General features: G+C 38.9%; 1 protein-coding gene across 3 annotated transcripts in view; it reads right to left on the reverse strand.

Annotated features, from left to right (window-relative positions):
- Positions 1-18,644, reverse strand: part of myo7ab (myosin VIIAb) — a 39,481-nt gene that overhangs the window by 14,217 nt on the left and 6,620 nt on the right. For 2 of the 3 annotated variants that reach the window (XM_084387288.1, XM_084387287.1), the window contains 28 exons: positions 16,934-16,997; positions 16,364-16,477; positions 16,080-16,232; positions 14,284-14,468; positions 14,067-14,188; positions 13,386-13,528; positions 13,167-13,280; positions 11,726-11,879; positions 11,558-11,634; positions 9,947-10,066; positions 9,704-9,846; positions 9,402-9,612; positions 9,098-9,233; positions 8,659-8,765; positions 7,338-7,475; positions 6,443-6,601; positions 6,154-6,246; positions 5,969-6,063; positions 5,801-5,885; positions 5,506-5,724; positions 4,107-4,424; positions 3,812-4,012; positions 2,080-2,256; positions 1,648-1,737; positions 865-992; positions 639-765; positions 388-507; positions 109-282 (listed from right to left, as the gene is read on the reverse strand). In XM_084387288.1, the coding sequence (XP_084243414.1) occupies positions 109-282; positions 388-507; positions 639-765; positions 865-992; positions 1,648-1,737; positions 2,080-2,256; positions 3,812-4,012; positions 4,107-4,424; positions 5,506-5,724; positions 5,801-5,885; positions 5,969-6,063; positions 6,154-6,246; positions 6,443-6,601; positions 7,338-7,475; positions 8,659-8,765; positions 9,098-9,233; positions 9,402-9,612; positions 9,704-9,846; positions 9,947-10,066; positions 11,558-11,634; positions 11,726-11,879; positions 13,167-13,280; positions 13,386-13,528; positions 14,067-14,188; positions 14,284-14,468; positions 16,080-16,232; positions 16,364-16,477; positions 16,934-16,951 (3,921 nt within the window). In that variant the 5' untranslated portion in view covers positions 16,952-16,997. Of the gene's footprint in view, positions 1-108; positions 283-387; positions 508-638; positions 766-864; positions 993-1,647; positions 1,738-2,079; positions 2,257-3,811; positions 4,013-4,106; positions 4,425-5,505; positions 5,725-5,800; positions 5,886-5,968; positions 6,064-6,153; positions 6,247-6,442; positions 6,602-7,337; positions 7,476-8,186; positions 8,229-8,658; positions 8,766-9,097; positions 9,234-9,401; positions 9,613-9,703; positions 9,847-9,946; positions 10,067-11,557; positions 11,635-11,725; positions 11,880-13,166; positions 13,281-13,385; positions 13,529-14,066; positions 14,189-14,283; positions 14,469-16,079; positions 16,233-16,363; positions 16,478-16,933; positions 16,998-18,644 lie in introns of all 3 variants that reach the window. The other variant, XM_084387286.1, reaches the window with a different exon arrangement.

An 18,644-nucleotide genomic window follows, 5' to 3' on the forward strand; every position in this document is an offset into this window, starting at 1 on the left:
AATGTTTCTTGAGAGCCATATCAGTATATTAGAATGATTTCTGAAGGATCATGTGACACTGAAGATTGGAGTAATGGCTGTGAAAAGTCTGAGTGTGCATTAATGTACCTTATCAAAAAGAGCAATGTATAAGGAGAAGCCAAAGCGATCCTTCAGGCCGATTTTGTCAGACAGAGCATTGCAGAGCTCTTCAGCTGTGGTGGCGGAGTCAGTCAGCAGGGTCTTAGTGGTGCTGTCCATAAAGGTCACCGGTAACATGATGGGTTTCTTAGATTTAGTGGCCTGGAGGAGGAAAGAGAAAGAAATCCAGTCAAATTACTCATATTTTTTTTTTTCGATTCATTTTCCCAAAGCGATCTCTAATGGCTTTTGTGGGTCCTAAAATACCTGGAGCTCAAGCCAAGAAGGAGGCTGAGTCCTTGTTTTATTCACAAACGTTCTTCTCAGTCTCTCCTCACAATAAGGTGCATAACCAGGCGGCCCACTGGTAATGAATGTCCGCAGATACTGAAGAAAATACAGATAAAGACATGAAATGGGATGAAGAGTTATGATTTTTTTTGGATCAGGATCATTAGGATAATTAAAAGATCTTATTTCCTGCTGACGAATGCAAAACAAAATATTTTTTTTTTTACTTTGACAAATTTTTCTGAAGGAGCAAAGCAGCCCACACAGAGGGACAGCAGGATCCAGCCGCGTGCATGGCTGCTTTTGGATGTGTTCTGGCTCAGTTGTTTACAGATCTGACAGTAGATCTCATCTCTGAGAGAGGAAACAAACCCAGATGCAATACAATTCAGATAAAATGTATGTTCAACAGTCACAAGCACATCAACAATAATGCATTTGCCACCTAATGACCTGAGAGCAGGGCGTAAAATGCCATTGCCAATGATAAAGTGGAGCTTCTCTAAATTGGAGGTGGGTCGGTCTTCCAGCATGCTGTTTCCCTGTAGACTGTAATCACTGTCTGTAAACCGTCTGGTCACCTAACAGAGGCAGGAATACACTTTAATACACTACCGTTTACTTTTATTCAGCAGGGATGAACAGTAACTCAGTAAAACAGTAAATACATTTTTAATGTTACAAAAGATTTCTATTTCATAACCGATTTTCAAAGAATTGTTTTTAATCACAGTTTAAACCTGTAACTTTTTCCAACATTGTTAATAATATGAAATTTTCTTGAGCAGTAAATCAGCATATTAGAATGATTTTCGAAGGATCATGTGACACTGAAGACGGGAGTAATGATGCTGAAAATTCAGCTTTACCATCACAGAAATAAATTCCTATTTAAAATATATAAGTATATTTTAAATTGTAATAATATTTTACAATATGTGGTATTATTTTTAAATGTAGCCTTGGAGAGCATAAAAAAACCTTTCAAATATATATAAAAAAATCTTACCGACCCCTAGAGTTTTAAATGATAATGTATGCAGAAACAACTCTAAGTAAACCATTATTAGGTTGATTCCAACCAGGCAAATACGGGGTCAGGACTATTTATTCGACTGGCAGACAGGGGGAGTGTTTGAAGACATTTTTTATAATACATTAGCGTTTGGTGCCACTACTAGAGGCACATAAATTACTTCAACTATTAGGAAATGTCATGGATTCTTTGCTATAGACCTCCTCTGTGATCTTTGTTTTCTTCTTTAATGTGAGGGACACCAGCTTATGCCGCACACTGTTTCTCTTCTGGATGTCAGTAGTGGAACTCTGGGAACAATGAAGAAAACTTTCATACATCACATCGGTAACACTTTACTGCAAGGTTTAATCTTGTTAACATTAGCATGTCATTACATTACATTAATATGTCTTGGATGTCATTAAGTAACGAAGAACAATGCTTTTTTAGTTTGTACTAGTCTAGGTTAATGTTAATTTAGAAATCAAATTTTGTTCATTATTAATTCATGTTCATAATACCTGGACTTTTATACAACTTAATATTAAATAATATTTGTATATGTAAAAATAAGTAATATTGATAATATTAATATTAAGTAATCTATAAATTTTTTATTTTCACTGCACCCACCACCTGACTTGTCTCACCTCCTCATCCACCTGCAGGGCCTGCAGCTCCCTTTTGTAGGTCCTCTTCCCCAACGTCTCATAGATTTTAGTCATAACTGGAATCTTCTCAGTGCCGTCACTAATGCTGATATGGTATTTGGGTTCAGGGAGATCTCCCATAAACCTCAACACAGTGATCCACACAGCTAGAGCAGCCTAAAGACACAAAAGAACCATAATATGATATGGGCTACACAGCTTAAATATTATACAGTAAACCTGTAAGCAAATGACATCTAATAATCTACATTATTATAATAAATAATAACTTTAAAGCTGCAGTCCGTAGTTTTTCCTCTTTGTCGCCATCTCTGTTTGAAATCTGCAGTTGCAGTTATTCGCGAAATTATCAACTTTACGTGGGTTGTGCCTCGGCACTGCACAGCGCGGATTAATCCAATGTTTTGAGGAGAACGTGCGGCTGTCAGTCACCGAGCCGGTGTGGATGCTGTCATTCGGAATCACAGATTCTACTTTTTGGAAGTGTGACCAACATAAGAATTTTCACCGGAAAATGTCATCTGAAAAAGTTAGTAACATCCACTTTTGTTCTGACCAACTAAGAGAAAAAAAGCATTGCAGTAAATCGCTCTGGTTAAATCTAACGATCACTTATCATATCACTTCAAACTGTGCAAATTATACTTTGTTCTCAAATTGTTAATGTTAACAACATCAGCATTGCGTGACTACATTTAATGCCCTTCTGATATTTATCCTTGTTTTCGCATGGGCCTGGTTGCAGTCTCTTTTTTTCTGTAGCCACTGCGAAGTCCGTAGTCTTTTGCATTTCACAACGGGTGAATCTCCAGTTGTCACTGGTGATTGTCATTTGAACATTTCTGGATCCGTGATCAAATTGATAAGTTTAATTATATCAAGAACTGTGAGAAAAGGCTATAAATCATAACATCCTCACACGCAATATAGCCTACTAGAAAAGACACCTTCTTTATGTGTACAGATGTGACGTAATGACACAAAGACATGCTCGAATTTCCCGTGGAAATCCACCAGTACCTAGCCTGGCTAACGTCAGACCTCGTCTCATTGAGACGTGGTCTGGGAACCACATGTTCATTTTCTCGTATTTGAGGCGTGGTTTACGGATGCCCAGAGCCGTTTATTGGGCGCTACGAATGTCTATCAAATGCGCCTGTACGTAGCTCATAGCCAATCGTTTCAATTATACCAGATGACGTATGTAGAGCGACAGAAATTCGACGAGGAAGAAGATGATGGGTCAGAGATTTATGTGTACATGATGGCGTTCAGCGACTAAACTACTTAGAACACTATCTAAGGCTGCATCGAAAGGTAACTTTGAGTCTGCTGCCATGTTGCCATCCATAGATATAAACAAACTGCTTCGGTGTGTCGCATAGACGTTGTCATCGTCTTGCTGCTCCCTCCCCGTTCTGTGATTGGTTCCCTTTTTGAGGGGAAAATCTGGTCCATGGTGTCCAGGCTGCCTAGCAGCGTGAATAAAATCGCGTTGCGCGCAAGGCAGCATGGGGAAACCCAGGCTACCAGTACCACTGGAATTAAAAACATTATTACAGTCTTACCTTTTAGAATCGAGCTAAGGCAAGCAGATAGTTTTGAACACTGGCTGGTTATGTACTTGCTCAAAAATGTATTTTGGATCATTTTTAACCCAAAAAAGGTACGGACTGCAGCTTTAAAAAAAAAAAAAAAAAAAAAACCTTACTAGCTGATCTCCTTCATCCTCATGAAACAGCAGAGGTTGTTTCAGTGGCCGCCGTGTATACACGTGTGTGGCATTTCCTTGGAAGTAGGTTGCAGCAAACTTTGCAAACTTATACTCTGATAGGTCTTCCTCTTCATCGTCAGGAAGAGGAAGAGGCTCATTAATGACTTCCTCAAACTGTCTCGGAACATTCTCTAGATCCTGTTGCATCCAAACAAAAGCAAACTAAGATAACATGCAATCCAGGCAAGGTGAGTTATTCATTGCAGAGATCAATAGTTACAAAGTTCCGTACCTCAAACCCTTCTGGTGCTTCACCCTCCAGGTTGGGAAGGGAGTTGGCATTGCCCAGGAATCCAAACATCTTGTCCACCATTTCGGAGTCGTTGACCGGTTCCAGTTTTTCTCTCTCCATCTGCTCCAGAAGCTCCTTTTTCCTCCGTGTCTCATTCCGCTCAGCCTGCTCTCTCTCCTCCTGCTCTCGGTCGAGCTGGGCCAGACGCTCCTGGTGCTTCCTCGCTGCCTCTGCCCGAGCCCTGCGTGCCGTCATCTGGTTCTTCAGACGCTCCTCTTCATCCAGACGCTGCTGCTCGGCTTCTAACCGACGCTCCCTCTAAACGGAGAGAGTGTGAACAAGTGAGATATATATATATAGATAGATAGATAGATAGATAGATAGATAGATAGATAGATAGATAGATGGAGCAACAGAAGAAAATAAAGACAGGCAGACAGATGATAGATGGATCAACAGAAAAAAAGACAGACAGATGATTGATAGACAGATAGATAGATAGATAGATAGATAGATAGATCAACAGAAAAAAGATAGACAGACAGACAGACAGACAGACAGACAGACAGACAGACAGATAGATAGATAGATAGATAGATAGATAGATAGATGGATGGATGGATGGATGGATGGATGGATGGATGGATGGATGGATGGATGGATGGATGGATAGATGAAGCAACAGAAAAAAATAAAGACAGGCAGACAGATTAGATAGATAGATAGACAGATGATAGATAGATAGATAGATAGATAGATAGATAGATAGAGCAACATAAAAAAGACAGACAGATGATAGATAGACAAATAGATAGACGGAGAAACGAAAAAAGAGACAGATGATAGATAGATAGACAGACAAGTGATAGATATATAGATAGATAGATGGAGCAACAGAAAAAAGACAGACAGATAGATAGATAGATAGATAGATAGACAGACAGATAGATAGACAGATAGATAGAGCAACAGAAAAAAAGACAGACAGACAGATGATAGATAGATGGATAGAGACAGACAGACAGAAAGTTGATTGATAGATAGATAGATAGATAGATAGATAGATAGACAGAAAGGTGATAGATAGATAGATAGACAAACAGAAAGGTGATTGATAGATAGATAGATAGACAAGTGATAGATAGATATACAGACAGACAGATGATAGATACAGATAGATAGAGCAACAGAAAAAAAGACAGACAGACATGATAGATAGATGGATAGAGACAGACAGACAGAAAGGTGATTGATAGATAGATAGATAGACAGAAAGGTGATTGATTGATAGATAGATAGATAGACAAACAGAAAGGTAATTGATAGATAGATAGATAGACAAGTGATAGATAGATATACAGACAGACAGATGATAGATACAGATTTACTACAGATTTACCTCCAGTTTGAGATGCTTGCACAGTCTTCGAGCTATCATTCCTCGTGCATAAGCCTGGATGATCAGGACCGCATGGAAGCGCTCAGAGAAAGTCCGGCGCACCAGGAATCCACGGCACCAGGCCTGGAGCAGAGTGATGCGTGTCCTGGCCGCTTGATACGCCAGGTACAGCTTCCGGGACCTGTACAAGGCCTGAAGCCGCAGGAAACCTACACGCATCTGGAAAGAAGGCATAGTTACAATCAGACAAAAACCTCCGAACAGATTCTGTCTGCTTAAGTTTTCACAAACTCACCACAGCATAGTGCTTTCTGGAGATGTAGCCTCTCCATATTCGCTGGATTAATGTCACAGCCCTTCTAATCTTCAGGAAGTTAGTTCTGATAAACAAAACAGACAGATACATATCAGACTTTATTTGTATTTTGGGTCTGCTCTTCTTCACTCTTTGTTTTTCTCGTACCTCGCTTTCACACCTCTCACAGACTTCTGGATGAAAATGACTTTGTCAGTAATGGTTTTATCTCTTTCAATTTCCAGCTGCATGTCATGATGATCCTACAGCAAATACAGACCAAGTATAGCATTTGTCACAATTCTAAAACGCAGCAAAATCTTCACTTTTTTTTTTGCTTATTTGTGGCAAACCTTCAGAAAGATTTTTGTCTTTCCCATCTGCCAGTCATCATCTTTCTGCAGAACTGACACAACAATGCGTTGAGAGGTCCCTCGCAGATCTTCCTGTAAGATGACAGACATTCAAAGCTACTTCCATATAGCAAATTGTTAGCACTTGTCAAATAATACCAACAGAAGGCAATTCTAACAGACTACAAAAAAAAAAAAAACCTTTTAAAAGAGCTGTCAAGCAAACAACATACTCCAGACCTGCAAGTCACATCTGTTGACTGCATTAACAGTAACGCTTTAGACTCGCCTGTTTGAAGGCTGGTTTGACCCCAGGCATAAGGACCCGATAACGGTCCACAAACTCAGCAAACGTGTAGCGTATGGGATATCCAGCTCTGCGTATGCGGATAGTCTCCATCATCCCGGAGTAGCGTAACTGCCTGACACATAGTCCACTATCAAACATCTGCAGAGGAGAGAACGAGGGCTGGTATTCAGGGCTCAATTTTTTTCTGATAAGCAAAATCAGGATTAGAAATTCTATTACACAATATATATTTTTTATCTTAACATATATAATGGTTGCACTTTATTTTACAGTCCTGTTCCACTGGGTTATAACAAAATACTAACCCTGAACCCTATAAACCTAACCTTAACCCATATAGTTACCGTATATTACCAGGGTAAGTACACTGTAAGTGCACATACTGTAAAATAAAGTGTAACCTATATATAACATTTATTTTTTACCCAAATTGGCATTTTCTTTTGTAATAAACCTAACAAAATCGAACTAGCTTTATGCTTAAACCAAGAATATATAAATACATTAATAAAAATAAAATCTAAACCAAACCACTTGCCCAATGTAGGGTGGTTGTAAATAAAAATAAATAAATAAATGTTAAGAGTTCTAAAAGCTGGAAATTATACAGCTGCATAATAATGGAATGACACTACTAGAAACTAGATAGTTCAGCAGAATTCACAACAACAATATTTCATACATTATAGAAAGCCAAATGTTTTAGTTTTTAAGGCATAAAAACACATTTACATGATTAATGGATGTGAGATATAGGCTAATAATATGGCAATTGAACCTGGCCTATCATAGGCCTTCATGTCATCATTATTCTCAAGCCCTGTTTTTAAAGTCTACATCTATTCATTTCTCACAGACATATTAATCGACTCACCATGGGCTTTTTGAGCTCATTGGGTTTGATACAGCGTACAAAGAAAGGCTGACACACGCTCAGCGTCCTCATGAGCAGCTCGAGCGAGCGCTTAAACTGACTGCTTAGAGTCGGGGAGCGCTTCCTTGTCTCCATTCCCTGAAAACACAGAAATTCTCCCATTAACTTCACAGAAAATGAAGAGGACATTTACTGCCACATACACACGATTACACACTTCACACAAAGCTACAACAAATACCCATACTATGCACATCACAAAGACACTAATTCACCTTTCTGTGTGGCTCTTTTTTGGTCCAATCATTTCTCCTTTCTTTCCTGCCTCTAATAAATGTCATTCTTTCATACTTTCTCCCTCGCTCATCACGTTTCTTCTGGATCTTCATTGGTTGCTTGTATCCTCTATCTACCCCTTCTCTTGCTGTTATTCCCGATGCTTTACAAGCAAATGCTTTAAGAAGGCATTGTGAAGAAAAAACTAATCTAGTATTTTCCCTCTTTTTCAATCTTCGCCCAGCGCCAGGAAAATGAGTAAATGGAATTTCTCTTGCCAAAACCCCCCCCAAAAAACTCAAAATAATGCTGAAAAACACCAATGAGAACAAGCTGCATCTAACTTGAAACAGAATCTCTCTGTGGTGACTGGCTTTTTACTCAATTCATCTGGAGAATAATACCACTGTTAGAGCTATTACATTATTCTGTCAGCGCACCCTTACAGACTACTTCAACAGAAACCATTTTCAAAGGAGAAAAAAAACCACAGGAATGGGTTTTGCAAGGGACTATTGAGAAAATGTAGTTTAATAGGAGTCTGAGAGGGACACAAACCACGCCATTGATTACCTTTTGAAGGGATGCAGTGGGCTCCAAATAACCACATAGAAACTGAGGCCAAAAATAAGGTAAAAGATTGAGATACAGATGGAGGAAAGCAGAGAGAGAGAGAGAGAGAGAGAGAGAGAGAGTTGACTGCTGTTAGCCAAGTCTGCTGAGAATCAGCCAGGAGAGATTAGGGCTGACATCACCACAGAGAGAGTGAGTTACAGCAGCAGAGTTAGTCAGACTGTGCTGACACTGTCACATAGAGTCATGTTAAAGCCTTAGTCTAAAGTTCACTCATTTGTAGGAGTCACTTCTTTTATTCACAGTGTTTTTTTCCAAGGGCAATTATGCTAGCACATGCCTTGGCTTTTAATATGCAACCCTCACATAAACCTGCATGGCCAGCATTTGGCACTCTGTGCGGCCTCGCTGGCATGTCGTGAGCATTTTAATGCTGAGCAAATATGGATTCAGTATTGGAAAAGGGCATCACCATAGCAACATCGGCTTGGAAGATCTGCTTGATGAACTTGTTTTTGGATGAGTGCACAAGTTGGATGATGTCACTGTGGAGGCTGTCTCGGTTTTTCTCCAGGAAACCTGAACAATGAAACAAAAAGGGATCATGTTAACTTAAATAAACAAAAAATTACCGGTATATTATATTTTTTGATGAAATCCGAGAGCTTTCTGCCCCCCCCCACAGACTGCAATGCTATTACCACTTTCAAGGCCCAGAAAGGTAGTAAAGACATCGTTAAAATAGTCCCGGGGAGGGTCAGAAAGCTCTCGGATTTCATCAAAAATATATTAATTTGGAGGTCTTACAGGTTTGGAACAACATGAAGGTGAGTAATTAATGACAGAAATTACATTTTTGGGTGAACTAACCCTTTAAGAGATTAGAAATTGCATAATTCAGTAATGTGTACCTTTAGTTTCATAGTGCACCACTCCAGCAAAGTGCTGAATGCCAAACTGGGTCTCGTGTCTGTGCTTAGGGGGGATGTAGTTGGTATTAAGTTTGTGCTGGGAGTTTAGCTTGTTCAGCATGGTAGCATCTGTTCCCTAAGAAACACAAAAGCAAGTCATGGACATGCAACATGGCTAGATATTCTCCATTAATCTGATGAATAAAAAATTAAGATAGATGCTCAAAAGTGAAGCAGCAATGTTCTGCGGTGCTCTACGGACATTACAATCCAATTTATAATCCAAACATACACCAAACTTTACCTTTGGGAACTTGCTCTCCTCATCAATAAGGGAAATGATATTCATAGGTTTCATGGCAATCATGTCCAAAGCATCCTGGTTGTCGGTGAATTCGATGTGCTGCCAGTTGATATCCTCCAGGTTGTACTCCTCCTGTTCGATTTTGAAAACGTGCCGGACGAAGAATTGCTGCAGGTTCTCATTTGCAAAGTTGATGCACAGTTGCTCAAAACTACAGCAGGAATGAACAAGGATTAGTAGTAGTTTGTCCAGAAAATGCTGAAATATAAATAGTCTTGAATGTTCTGTTTACAAATACTCACCTGTTAATAGTGAAATTCTCAAAACCGAAAATGTCGAGCAGGCCTATAGACCTACGTATAGTCTTGCTTTCTGTGGAAGGAACCCTAAAGATGGCAGCATTGATTTTATCCACTATCCACACAAACAATCTCCCATAGATTCCCTGATGGAGACAAAAAATAGTCCACTTAGTGGATATTGACGACTTCTATGATAAATTGAGAATCAAAACTGGACCATTTATGGATTGTGAACAACCTCACCTTGACAAAAGCATTACGGACATCCAGTCCCTGGTCCACACTGAGAGGAGTGGACACACTCTCCCCCCTGGTGATCAGTGTACGTGTGGTCAGACATGTCATGACATCATGAGGGTCCACCTGTTTTGGAGTATTTATTATTGTGATAAACTGTAGAACTAGGTAATGTTAGAAAAATAGTCAAATGTAGGCTAATATAAATATGAAAATTGTTTCTCCCAAAATAGAAAAATCATACCTGATTGATTGCAGTTTATTGTAATTAATTACTGTGCTGAAATAAACCTTGTAAATTCAGCACATAATTATTCATATTGTATTGCTATAAAATCTGTTGATGCTAATTATTTTAACTCTATTAATTCTATTTGAGCCAATATAATATAGTATTAAATATTTATACTGAAGGTCCAATTCATGGACAATTTATAATACAACAGAAATGTTGCAAGCCACTAGATATTTTTTAGTTGAAGAGACTTGTCATTTAAATATGATGCATTGAAGAGAGTATTGGACTGGATCTCAAACCTTCCTTCTGACTGCGCTTGAGAACTTTTATGTCTTGCCACCAGGGGGCAGATGCAAACAAATAAAATGGTTTTGAAATTCAGTACTGCCACAGCCATTTAAATCAAACTGAAAACAGAACAAAGACTTTGGACTGTGGAAACATAGAGACAGACATTGGAAAGACTGACAGCAGAGTGCTGCCGGCAGGAAGTCAGAACAGACTTGTCACGCTGTGCCAGTGTCTACGATAATAACATTAGAATGATGCTCAGTCTGATGCTCACTAATGACTGCATTTATCTCGAACTCCCCTCCCTTTAACTGCACGGATAACACGGTACCAAAGAGCTAATGAAAGAGATGAATCTCAACAAGACAGCAGAAACAAGCCCCTTCAAGTAACAGCAGCTTCAAGACTGCAATACACTGAAGCAAAAATGGGATTAAACCAAAGCTAAAAGACATATACAGAGTTAGTGCAGAGCAAGGACATATTTATACATTCTTTATTCTGCACAATTCTTCAGTGCAAAATATTCCTCTGAAACGGCTGTCCGTTTCTTCTGACGCAGTGTGATCTATTAGTTAATGTTAAACAATAGTCAAAAGGCTATTTAAGCATTCAGGTCTGGCTCCATTCTGGAATTGGAGACTCACTTTTCACTATTTAATTAATTTCAAAGCAAAAAATAAAATCTCAGCTTTGAATATCCTTTTATCCAAACCCCAAAAAAGTTTATAATAAGAAATAGTCACACTGTGAGATATAAGGTCATAATTGTGTGACTTAAAGTCACAATTATGAGAAAAAAATGAGCAAATGCGAAATAAAGTCACATTGTGAGATTATTCACATTGCAGTCATTAGATATAAAGTCCAATTTATAAAGTCACAATAATGCGAAACAGTCACAAGTTGCATTGTGAAATATAGTCACAATTACAATAAGGTTGCAATTATCTTTTTATCTTTTTCACTTTGAGGTGGAAATGAGCATCCATATGTTTCTCATAAATATCACATTACAGAAAAAAAGATCTGAAAATGTCACTTCATGTTGACTTTAAAGCTCTCTAATGCGTTCACATGTACCTCACCTCTAACAGATTGGCTGCTTTGGCCAGGTCAGGTGAGCGAACCACTACACAGGTATCCAAGTTCTTTGAAGTTCGAGCTGTTGGGGCAACACAAAAGAAACGTGCTATTTAGCTAGTCTGTCACGTCTTGTGGGGCTGACAATTATTATTAATAACAGCACTTTCTACCTTCAAAGTGCATGTTGCCCATATGCAGGATGGCAGCCAGCAGTTTGGAGATCTCCCAGTTTTCTGTGTCAGTAAACATCAGGACCTTCATGGCTGACAGAATGCTTGAGTACTCCTTCATATCATTCCTCCCCTCACAGACGGTACAGTTTCCCTGGATGACAGGCCAAGAGAGAAGGACACAGCGGATACGAACACGCAGCCTTTTACAAACACTCTCTTTAAACACACACACATATATAAATATATATATACACACACTGAAGAGCTAAAACATTATGACCACCCGCTGCCAAAACAGTGCCGACCCACCGAGGCTTGGACTCTACAAGACAGATGAATGTGTCCTGTTGTATTTGGCACCAAGACATTAGCAGCAGATCCTTCAAGTCCTGTAGGTTGCGAGGTGGAGCCACTGTGGATCAAACTTGTTGGTCCAGCACATCCAACATATACTCAATTGGATTGAGATTTGGGGAATTTGGAGGCCAGAGCAACCCCTTGAACTCTTCATCATATTCCTCAAAAGATTCCTGAAAAATGTGTGCTGTGTGGCAAGATGTGACATCCTGCTAAAAGAGGTCACTGCCACCAGGGAACACCATTGTCATGTGTAGCAAGTCTGGGATGTAGCAAGTCTGCAACAATGTTTAGGTAGGTGGCACGTGTCAAATTTATATCCATATGAATGGCCGGACCCAGAGATTCCCAGCAACACATTGCCTAGAGCATCCATTTCCTCCACCAGCTTGTCGTCGTCAGCGCATCCTGGTGCCATCACTTCCCCAGGTAAATGGTGCACACGTATAAGGCCATCCACGTGATGTAAAAGAAAATGGGACTCATCGGACCAGGCGACCTTCTTCCACTGCTCTAAGGTCCAGGACCGACACTCGCATCTAATGTACCCTGACCTGTGACTACTCATAATGTTTTGGCTCACCAGTGTGTATATTATATATTAAGGAATAGTACCAAAAATGATCATTCATCATTTACTCTTCCTCATGGTGTTCCTCAAATCTGTATTTGTTTCTTTCTTCAGTGGAACACAAAAGGAGAAATTCTAAAGAATGTCCTTGCTGCTTGTTTCCATATAATGAAACTGAATGGGTGCTGATTAGTTTAAAGCTCCAAAATGACAAAAAGACACAATAAAACTATCATAAAAGTAGTCGATATGACTTCTTGGAAGACCCAGTTCCCATTCACTTTCATTATATGCAACAGAGCAGCCAGAATATTCTTCAAAGAAAAAAAATAACCTCAAGATTTTGTTCCACAAAAGAAACAAAGTCACACAGATCCAGAACTACAAGAGAATTGTCATTTTTGAGTAAACTATTTCTTTAATGGAAAGGGTCTATTCAAATGCTTTCATAATATACAGGAAATTGTGTAAAAGTGTATTAGTCTGTGCTGATAAAACACAGGCCCTCACCATAGTGAGATAAATGTAGTCTTTGGCCAGGCCCAGCCCTAATTTAGTCTTCTGATCAGGGCTCATGCCTGCAAGCATACAGTAGAATATATGGTAGTTCCTCTCATCGGCTGCCTACAAAGACAATGAAATGTAATCTCATCACTGACATCAGCATAAGCAATAGCATGATAAAGAGACCGACCGTGAGACACATTCTGCCCATCCTCAATCTCTCACCTGTCTGCAAACTCTTGATTTCTCCAGCAGGTACTGCTCGACCTTTGCCCCCTCGATAGCTCCCCGCTTGTTGAAGTGAATGTCAATGTATTTCCCAAATCGGCTGGAGTTGTCATTGCGTATGGTCTTAGCATTACCGAATGCTGTGGGAACAGGGGAAACTTCAAATAACAAATCTCAATTCCACAGCAAACAGCAAAAGCATTTGGTGTGGTTACAAAGCCCTGCCGTCTTTTGATACAGGGTTGAGCAACATTCTGAATTCACACAAAGCTGAATTGAAATTTTAATTGGAACGACAGGACAGGAAGGAATTTCCTGAAATGAAAAGAATTTTTTATTTATTTTGAATAATCATATCCTTTTTATTCCCTGACTTACAAACTTGAATGCTAACGTTTTTTATCCATACAGAAAAATATATCAATAAATATATATATTATTTTAGTAAAAACTAAACCTGACAGCACTTGATTTTTTTATTCTTTTTTTTTTACAAAAGTCTTTTTCCTACTCTATTCAAGTTCAGGAATTTAATTTTAAAGGAATGTTCATTTCTATTCTGATAGGTGCACTATCCTGCTTTCATAGCATACTGTGTTTAACAAGTTCTGGCAATTACAGGATCAGTGTCAGACAGGTAGGTTTCATGTCATTAGGTTTAGAGATGATCTTCCTGACCTTCTAAAATAGGGTTGGCCTCCAGAACCTGCTGCTCAATCCAGGAGTGTTGGCCACTGATAGCTGCCAAGAACTGCAAAATGAGCTTGGTGCTCTCCGTCTTCCCAGCTCCAGACTCACCACTGAACACGCAACATGGTCAACAGAGTCATGTGCATTAACCAGTGAATTATACTGTGGTAAAAATCAAACTTAACCGTTACAGGCTTTGATTTACCTGATGATGCAGCACTGGTCCTTATTGTTCCTTTGCATGCTGAAGTAGCAGTTGTCTGCAATGCCAAAGATGTGTGGCGGCATCTCTCTTAACTTTTTGTTTGTATAGAGGCGAATGTGATCAGGTGTGTAGATGGGCAAGAGCTGGTATGGATTCACTGCTATCAGGATCGATCCCGTGTACGTCTGAAATACATTATTGTGAACACATAAGCTGCTTTTCCACCATCAGGCCAAACCGTTCTCGTTGCTTAACTGTTCCATTCCGTGGTGCTTTGTTTCCATTCGCTTGTGTTACTCCGCTCATCACTACACGCGTTTTACAAGCACGGTAAGCCAACCGTGATGAGAATTCCAGGCCGAGAACAGTTTATAATCGTTTATAAAAGTGGAAATATAACCGTAATAGTTCTTTACCATTCTTAGAACAGTTCGGCCCGATGGTGGAAAAGTGGCTATGTACTATGAACAGGACTTCGAATTGTTGCAAATGTGACGAAAATCCTTAGCATTTGCAACAATTATTTAAAATCAAGACTTTGGGGACAGTTGAGAAAACTTTGTGCATAATCATGTGATTTCATCAAATATCATGACAATTTGACTTACCTCACTGAACCTCAAATCATTTTTTTTTGGTTATGAACTATAGCAACTTTGTGAGTAAGACTGTAAAAAAATGTTTTTATGTTACAATACTTTCCGATCCAAGCTTTATATGCAGAGCCAACTATTATAAAGTAAGTTTAACTATTCATTTTATTTATCTAACCATCTATTTATAACGTATTACATGTTATGTTGTTCTCAAAGCCAACATTATTGTTTTTCCTGTTCCTCTTTCAAAATGTAAAACTGATATCATGACAGAATTTCCATATCAATTCACTGAATCGGAAGGTCTGTGCTAATGCTAATGCACTTTTATACCATCAAGAAAGAGCAAGTGACAAGAAAATTGGAGATTGACCTTCTAGATAAGAAAAAAGTAACTATATCTTATCATCTAAGTGCACTAAACACATTTCCATTCAAATGAGTCCTACGCAAGGTCTGTCTGTGCCCAATGATTGAAATGATTCAAGCATCCATTTAAACTATGACAAAGCTACAATGCCTTCCATTAAGCATTCTAGTGGTGAGAACGGCTAAATGGGATTCAATGATGAAACAAAATGAAAAGGTCACATTTCACAAAGCCAATGTGATCTGAAACCTAAAACAAAAACAACAAGCAAAAAAAGCTATTCCACATAAGAGACCAAAACAAATCATTCTTTTTTTTTTTCTCAGTTGTTTTATGGAATGAAAAAACACACCCAGATTTTATATTCAGCAAACGCTGTCTGAAATACATTGTTCAGTCATAAATCAATGCCAATGTTCTAAAAACAGACTATTTTTCTAAGTCAATAAGTTTTGAAGCATAAAATCTTTAAAAATATATTTCATGCTAAGCAGCAACAAACCAATGTCGTTAAATAAAATTTCATCTGCAATTAAAAGTCAGCATTTATCTGTTTACTACCCTATTTTACTTCTATTACCTGGCGTATTTTTTAGTGAAAGAGGATATTAATGTGAGAAAAATATGGACTTTGATCAAATAAGGCCAAAATAAGAATTTCGCTACTGGTTAACATTATGCAATAGTCTAAATACTGTTTTTATATTGTTATTGCGGTCACTATATTTGACAAAATAATCGTCATGATTTTTTGAGCACAATCGTGAAATTCCCATGCAATAAAATTTACATCGAAGACCAGAGAGAAAAATGTCAAAGTTCAGGCTTACATATATGACCCTGTCGTTGTAACGGATCAGGAGATTTCTGAGGATACCAGCTTCATTCAGGTCCCCGAGACGGATCATGTCCTCCACTCCATGAATGGAGGTTGGGTGCATGGGCTTGATGTTTGTAGCATTCTGAAGAGAGATCCAATGCTCCTTTATGGGGGAAAAGACAGACTATTAAACCTCCCTTTCTGATTGGTAGAAAAAGTGCTTTCATAGTTCACTAACTGGTCTTCTCTCGCATGTCGGGCGTAATTATGAGTGGTACACACTGAAAGACCCACCTTCCCTTCATCATCCAAGACCTGAATTTGACCCGAATCACAGAGTTTGACCACGGCGCCAACAGGGACATCAAACTCACGGCCTGTTCTAAGGTCCAACCAGACATAGTCCCCCTATGGGACAACCAATTAATTAATCAAATCTTTAAACAATCAATACCAAAATAAGTCATCGAAAAATGTAATTTTGTTAAAAAAATGTTTAGTTCATATAAAGCATGGCACCCTATAGGAAGAATTATGTCTATTAAATCTTAACCTCAGTCACCTGCCGGCTGTTATATTTTTAATGTAATCGACCGTAGTCCCAACAGGTCGAGCACAGTGATTTTTTTTTTTGTCGTAGCAATAAGACTCATTGAGAATGCAAGGTTGCCATTGCACTACAACAGGAGCATGATTTAAAGCAGTTTCATTCAAATTGATTACTGGAGTGGAAAACTGGATATAGTTCAGTTTGTCCAGGGAAAGAGTGTTAAAAATGCATGATGTTCTAGCTGCTAAATTAGAGTGTCCTTTGAGCAAGTAAAGAAGTTTAACATTGAGTAAGAACATAAGAACAAATCTTACCTGTTGCAGAATGACCATGTTTCTGGTTTAGAGTTTTGACATTAGAAGTCACCATGTGAGGCACCTATACAGGATAAAAATAAAGAGAATAAGAGAACATTAAAAATTTATGTATCAAATAAAAAAAGATCAAAGCAAATGCACTGCTGTACAGCATGAAATGATAAAAAATTGAAATAAAATAGTCCACACCGACTTTGCAAATAATTATTAAACAAAGATATTATGGCGTTTCAAATAAAAGCAAGAATCTGATCACAGTTTCATATTGCATCATACATTTTAAAATGGAATTATAATGGAGGAACATTTTTACAATATACTGTAGCTTTACTAGTAAGAATCTACTGATCCCAAGAGTATTAAAGACCAAAAACATCTCGAACTTTGCAGAGCACAGAAGAGCTGTGTGGGTCAACCCAAAAAGTATACTAGATCACCGATTGAGGCATCTTATCCTGCAATGAAAACCACAACAAGGTTACAGTTTATTTTAAGATAAGAGATAACAGATAAGATAACAGAAAAGGCCATTTACTGCCATTATAAAGCTTGGAAGAGCCAGGACATTTTTTAATATAACTCCGATTGTATTCATCTGAAAAAAGAATGTCATATACACCTAGGATGGCCTGAGGGTGAGTAAATCATAAGGTAATTAAAATTTTTGGGTGAACTATCCCATTAATGTTGATGATCGCTTTATTTTACATATGCAACTGCTTACATTTGCTATCACTTGTTTCTGCTTCTTCACATGTCTTTTGATCTGGAGATTCTGTACTCTTTCAGAAGATGTGTAATAGCGCCCCCCTACCGTATAACAATGAAAACACGGAAAGCCGGAAAATTCCGTCAATGGCGGGAAAGATTTAAATAATTAAATTTACAGATCCAGTGCTCCAGACTCCATAGGGTTAACCGGCACAGCGGTCCATGGCAGGTCAGGTGAACAGCAGGGAGGGAGAGGGAGTCTTTAGGAGCTTACACAGATTTCTCTAGATAATGCCAGCAGCCATATCCCCCTGTAGTCCAAGACTGGTTGCCCACTGAAGCTAAGCACGGCTGAGCCTGGTCAGTACCTGGATGGGAGACCTTCTGGGAAAAACCAGGTTGCTGCTGGAAGAGGTGTTCGTGAGGCACTCACCCTGTGGTCTGTGTGGGTCCTAACGCTCCAGTATAGTGATAGGGACACTATACTGTCAAAAAGCACCGTCCTTCAGATGAGACGTTAAACCGAGGTCCTGACTCTCTGTGGTCACAAAAAAAAGAGTAGGGGTGTAACCCCGGCATCCTGGCCAAATTTGCCCATTGAACTCTGTCCATCATGGGCTCCTAATCATCCCAATATAAATAATTGGCTTCATCACTCTGTCTCCTCTCCACCAATAAGCTGGCATGTGGTGGGCGTAAAATGGCTGCCGTCGCAGTTGAGGAGATTCCCGCCTTCTATGTAAAGCGCTTTGAGTGCCGAGAAAAGCGCTATATAAATGTAATGAATTATTATTATTATTATTAAGCTTGTCACTATGCAAACTGTTGTTTGTAAATTCCAGCTGAATCATTTCCTTGTGCGTTTTTTCTCCTTCTTCAACACTGCATAACCAATTCCATCCTCACCTGCGTCATGAGGAGGCATCATAAAAATGCCTGGTTTAACTGCCTCACAGATCTATTTTTGAGTTTCATGTCACTATTATCAAATGAAATG

Source organism: Rutilus rutilus (assembly GCF_951802725.1).
Source record: "Rutilus rutilus genome assembly, chromosome: 18".
In the NCBI taxonomy this organism is placed as follows: Eukaryota; Metazoa; Chordata; class Actinopteri; order Cypriniformes; family Leuciscidae; genus Rutilus; species Rutilus rutilus.